Here is a 3,135-nt window from a genome sequence, read left to right as displayed (position 1 = left end):
ACTTTCTCTGAAGAAAACCCCTGGAGCTAAATCATTTATTAGCAGGCTTTCATTCAGGTGTCTGACTGAAACCTATTTACTGAGTACGTGTTTGCACTTGTCAGTCCATTGAAGGATTCTTGTTTGTTCATTGACGCATCACTGTTGGAAGGAAACACGTGGTTAGACTGAGGGGCCCAATAAAAGTTGTGATTCCAGCATCTTGAAGGGCTTTTCCACTCCTAAAATACCTCCTATCTGATTACAAGCTGCAGAACAATGATGTGTTGAGCTTCTCATGAGCTGTCAATTTCATTTCTAAAGGAGAGTAAAGCAAACCAAACTGAGGAGGATGATATTTTGATGATATTCAATACATTTGTGTTGTTTATTCCTGGAAATATTTTTGTATTCTGTTCAGAAATCTTGCATTTCTATCTATCTATCTGTTTTCCTTCTTGACTCCAAACTTAATGTGGAAATGAAGTGAAGGAATTCATCCAGGACTCTTTGATCCAATCATTCAATAACTTTATTGACGATTCATTCATCTTCCTCAAACTTAGTATGTATTTTAGTTCTCATTTCTGTTGTCTGTTGCTTTATATAATTCATAAATAAATACAAAAAAACCCAACACACACACACACACACACACAAAATTCTGTCATTGATTATGTTTATGTCCATTTTTAATTAAGTGTCTTTCAAAGCAGCCTTCCCTCCCCCACACTGACTTCCAACTTCTCTTGTATACAATTATTTTTATAAAAAAATAACATGGAACAAAAGCTCCATACCGTGCCCTCTCAGAGTACAGTTCACCTCGTTTGCATAAATAACACAATAAATTAAGCTCTCTATTCACACGTGATGCCTTTTTTAGACTAAATGAAGCCGTTTGGAAATGAGAAGGACCGGAGCTACGTCGCCACTGGCCGTGGATGAAGGAAGAGGTAGATGTCGGCCAAAACTTTTTTTTTTTTTTAAACACCAGCATTTTACTTTTGAAGCAAATCGTGCAGGTTCTCTCTCAGAACACAGATTGTGTGTTTTGCAGAACATGGCCTGTTTCTGTTAACAAATTGATGACAAAAAGTTGGGTAGAATATTTCTCCTGTGAACTGAAGTGTCCTCCTGAAACGCCTTTCGTTTATCAAACTGGACAACTAGAGACTCTGAGACGTAAATGTAAAGTAAAATGAATTTTCCTCTCTGACCTGTTTTCTCCTTTAACTAAAAAAGTCCTTGAGCCTCTTTCAGTGCATCTCAAACTGCCACTTTTGAACAAACATTTTCTTTTTAAATGAACATTTTGATTCTTCTGCCTGTTTCCTACTCTGTCAGTAAACTTCATTCGTATTCCTGCTGGAGCACAGCTCGATCAGATTGGACTCGATCCTGTGCAGCTTGTTCCGCAGTCTCTCCCCGGTGGCGGCGGCCCCCACCTGTATCAGCACCGCCGGAAGCTCCTGAACTTCCTCCAGTGTGGCGGAAGCGACCCAGGCGTTGAACTGGTCGTACGGCAGGGCCTTCACCGGCCTGTCGCTGCTCCTTAAGGGCAGGGTGTGAATGAACCGACGGAAGCGTCTGACGCTCAGTTTGTGGTGGAGGAAGAAAGCCGGGAGGATCTCTTTGAGGTAAGCAGTTCCGTCTGCAAGAGACAAAGAGGATCATCATTAAGAAAGACAGACAGGCTCTGCTTCATCATCAAACACAGGAAAAGTCGCCGCCTGTCTCACTGTTGAGCTCAGCTGCTGTGCAGTTCATACAGATGCTGTCGTGCCAGGTGGAACCCCTGAGCAGCAGCTCCTGCCCCAGAGCCTGGCAGCTCCGGTGCTCGGTGCAGTTCTGCTGAGCCGAGGAGGTGGAGAAGGTGCCGTCAGGACAGGCGTAGCAGACGGTGTCCTTGTCTGCCGTCCCTGGAGGAGACAAATGCAGCTTTGTTTAGGAACCAGCCTCAGAGTCTGGTAGTGCGTTTGTCCTGCAGTGGAACACTTTGTGTTCTTTCAGCATAAATGTAATTCACACTTTTGCCCTCTTTGGGGCAGTAAACAACAGAGTACAACAGCTCCCCCCTCACCCCCCCCATCAGGTCCTTTAATACCCATGACAAGGACTTTGTTTTGTGTGCGTGTGTTCTCACAACCTTGAGTGTCAGACAGAAAAAGGAACCAGGTCTCTGTGTGACCTGACCCCTGACCTATGACAGTCACAGAATGTATTGGTGTGCTGTCTCACCGCTGCTCAGCACTCCGTGGCCGGACTGGCACTGCCTGTGGCGGACACACATCTCCAGCTCTGCCCGCCAGTAAAATCCCTGTTTGCAGCCACACAGGCAGTCGCTGCTGGCGTTGCAGGCGGACTTCACCACCTCGTTGTGGCTGCAGACTCCGCAGCGGAGACACTTCCCGATGTAATTCCACATCTCGGTGAAGGACCCCGGCTGGCACGGCGCGCAGTCGCTCCTGCTCGTCGCGGTGCAGCGCGCCCTCATGAAGGTTCCCGGCGGGCACCGGTCACAGGTCAACTGCTGCCCGGTCACCGGGTCGGTGTGCGTAAAGGTCCGGGAGGAGGCGTCCGACCCGGCCGAAGACTGCTGGAAAAGCAGGAGGAGATAGAAGAACATCTGGGAGGAGAGAAGGAACTGTGAAATCAAAGGACACACAAACAAGGTTACACAACACAGTGAAGACAAATGGAGAACTTCTGGGGACTAAATCCGGATCCAGGTCTGGATCAGATCTGCTCAGTTAGTGAGATGCTGTCAGCTCCTCCTCCACCTACCTCCATGATCACGGAGTCTGCTGCTGTGTGATGGAGCTCCCCTCCCTTCTCTATTTATCTGCCATCAACACTCATCTGTTTGGCATGCAGACTCATCCCTCCTTTCTCTAATGTCACATAAATCATTAGATCAAGATGATTGAACTTGAAATGTCTCTCTGTGTGACATTTTCTCGGCTATGTCATCATTTATTCTTTTCTGGTGTGTGTGTGTGTGGGGGGGGGGGGGGGGGGGGACCATTTCTTAAAGCAACCATTTCTTAAAAAAATAAAATAAAATAAAATAGAAGATATGAGAGATTAGATTGAATTTCATTTCCATTCTCTCAAAATAAAATAATAAACACATTCATCATAAATACTCACAGG

General features: G+C 46.1%; 1 protein-coding gene across 2 annotated transcripts; it reads right to left on the bottom strand.

Annotated features, from left to right (window-relative positions):
• Nucleotides 1-493: 493 nt before the first annotated feature.
• Nucleotides 494-2,781, bottom strand: LOC115051134 (tumor necrosis factor receptor superfamily member 6B-like). 2 transcript variants are annotated; one of them, XM_029514444.1, is made up of 4 exons: nt 2,767-2,781; nt 2,221-2,626; nt 1,722-1,901; nt 494-1,633 (listed from the first exon to the last, which is right to left on the bottom strand). In XM_029514444.1, the coding sequence occupies exons 1-4, from the start codon at nt 2,770-2,772 to the stop codon at nt 1,323-1,325; spliced, it is 903 nt and encodes a 300-aa protein (XP_029370304.1). In that variant the 5' UTR covers nt 2,773-2,781; the 3' UTR covers nt 494-1,322. The 2 variants fall into 2 exon arrangements, with proteins under 2 accessions (XP_029370304.1, XP_029370305.1); XM_029514445.1 differs by having other exon boundaries at nt 1,752-1,901.
• Between the last annotated feature and the right edge of the window lie 354 nt (nt 2,782-3,135).

The sequence above is a fragment of the Echeneis naucrates genome, chromosome 11, assembly GCF_900963305.1.
Source record: "Echeneis naucrates chromosome 11, fEcheNa1.1, whole genome shotgun sequence".
NCBI lineage: Eukaryota > Metazoa > Chordata > Actinopteri > Carangiformes > Echeneidae > Echeneis > Echeneis naucrates.
This window is presented reverse-complemented; position numbering and strand designations above follow the sequence as displayed.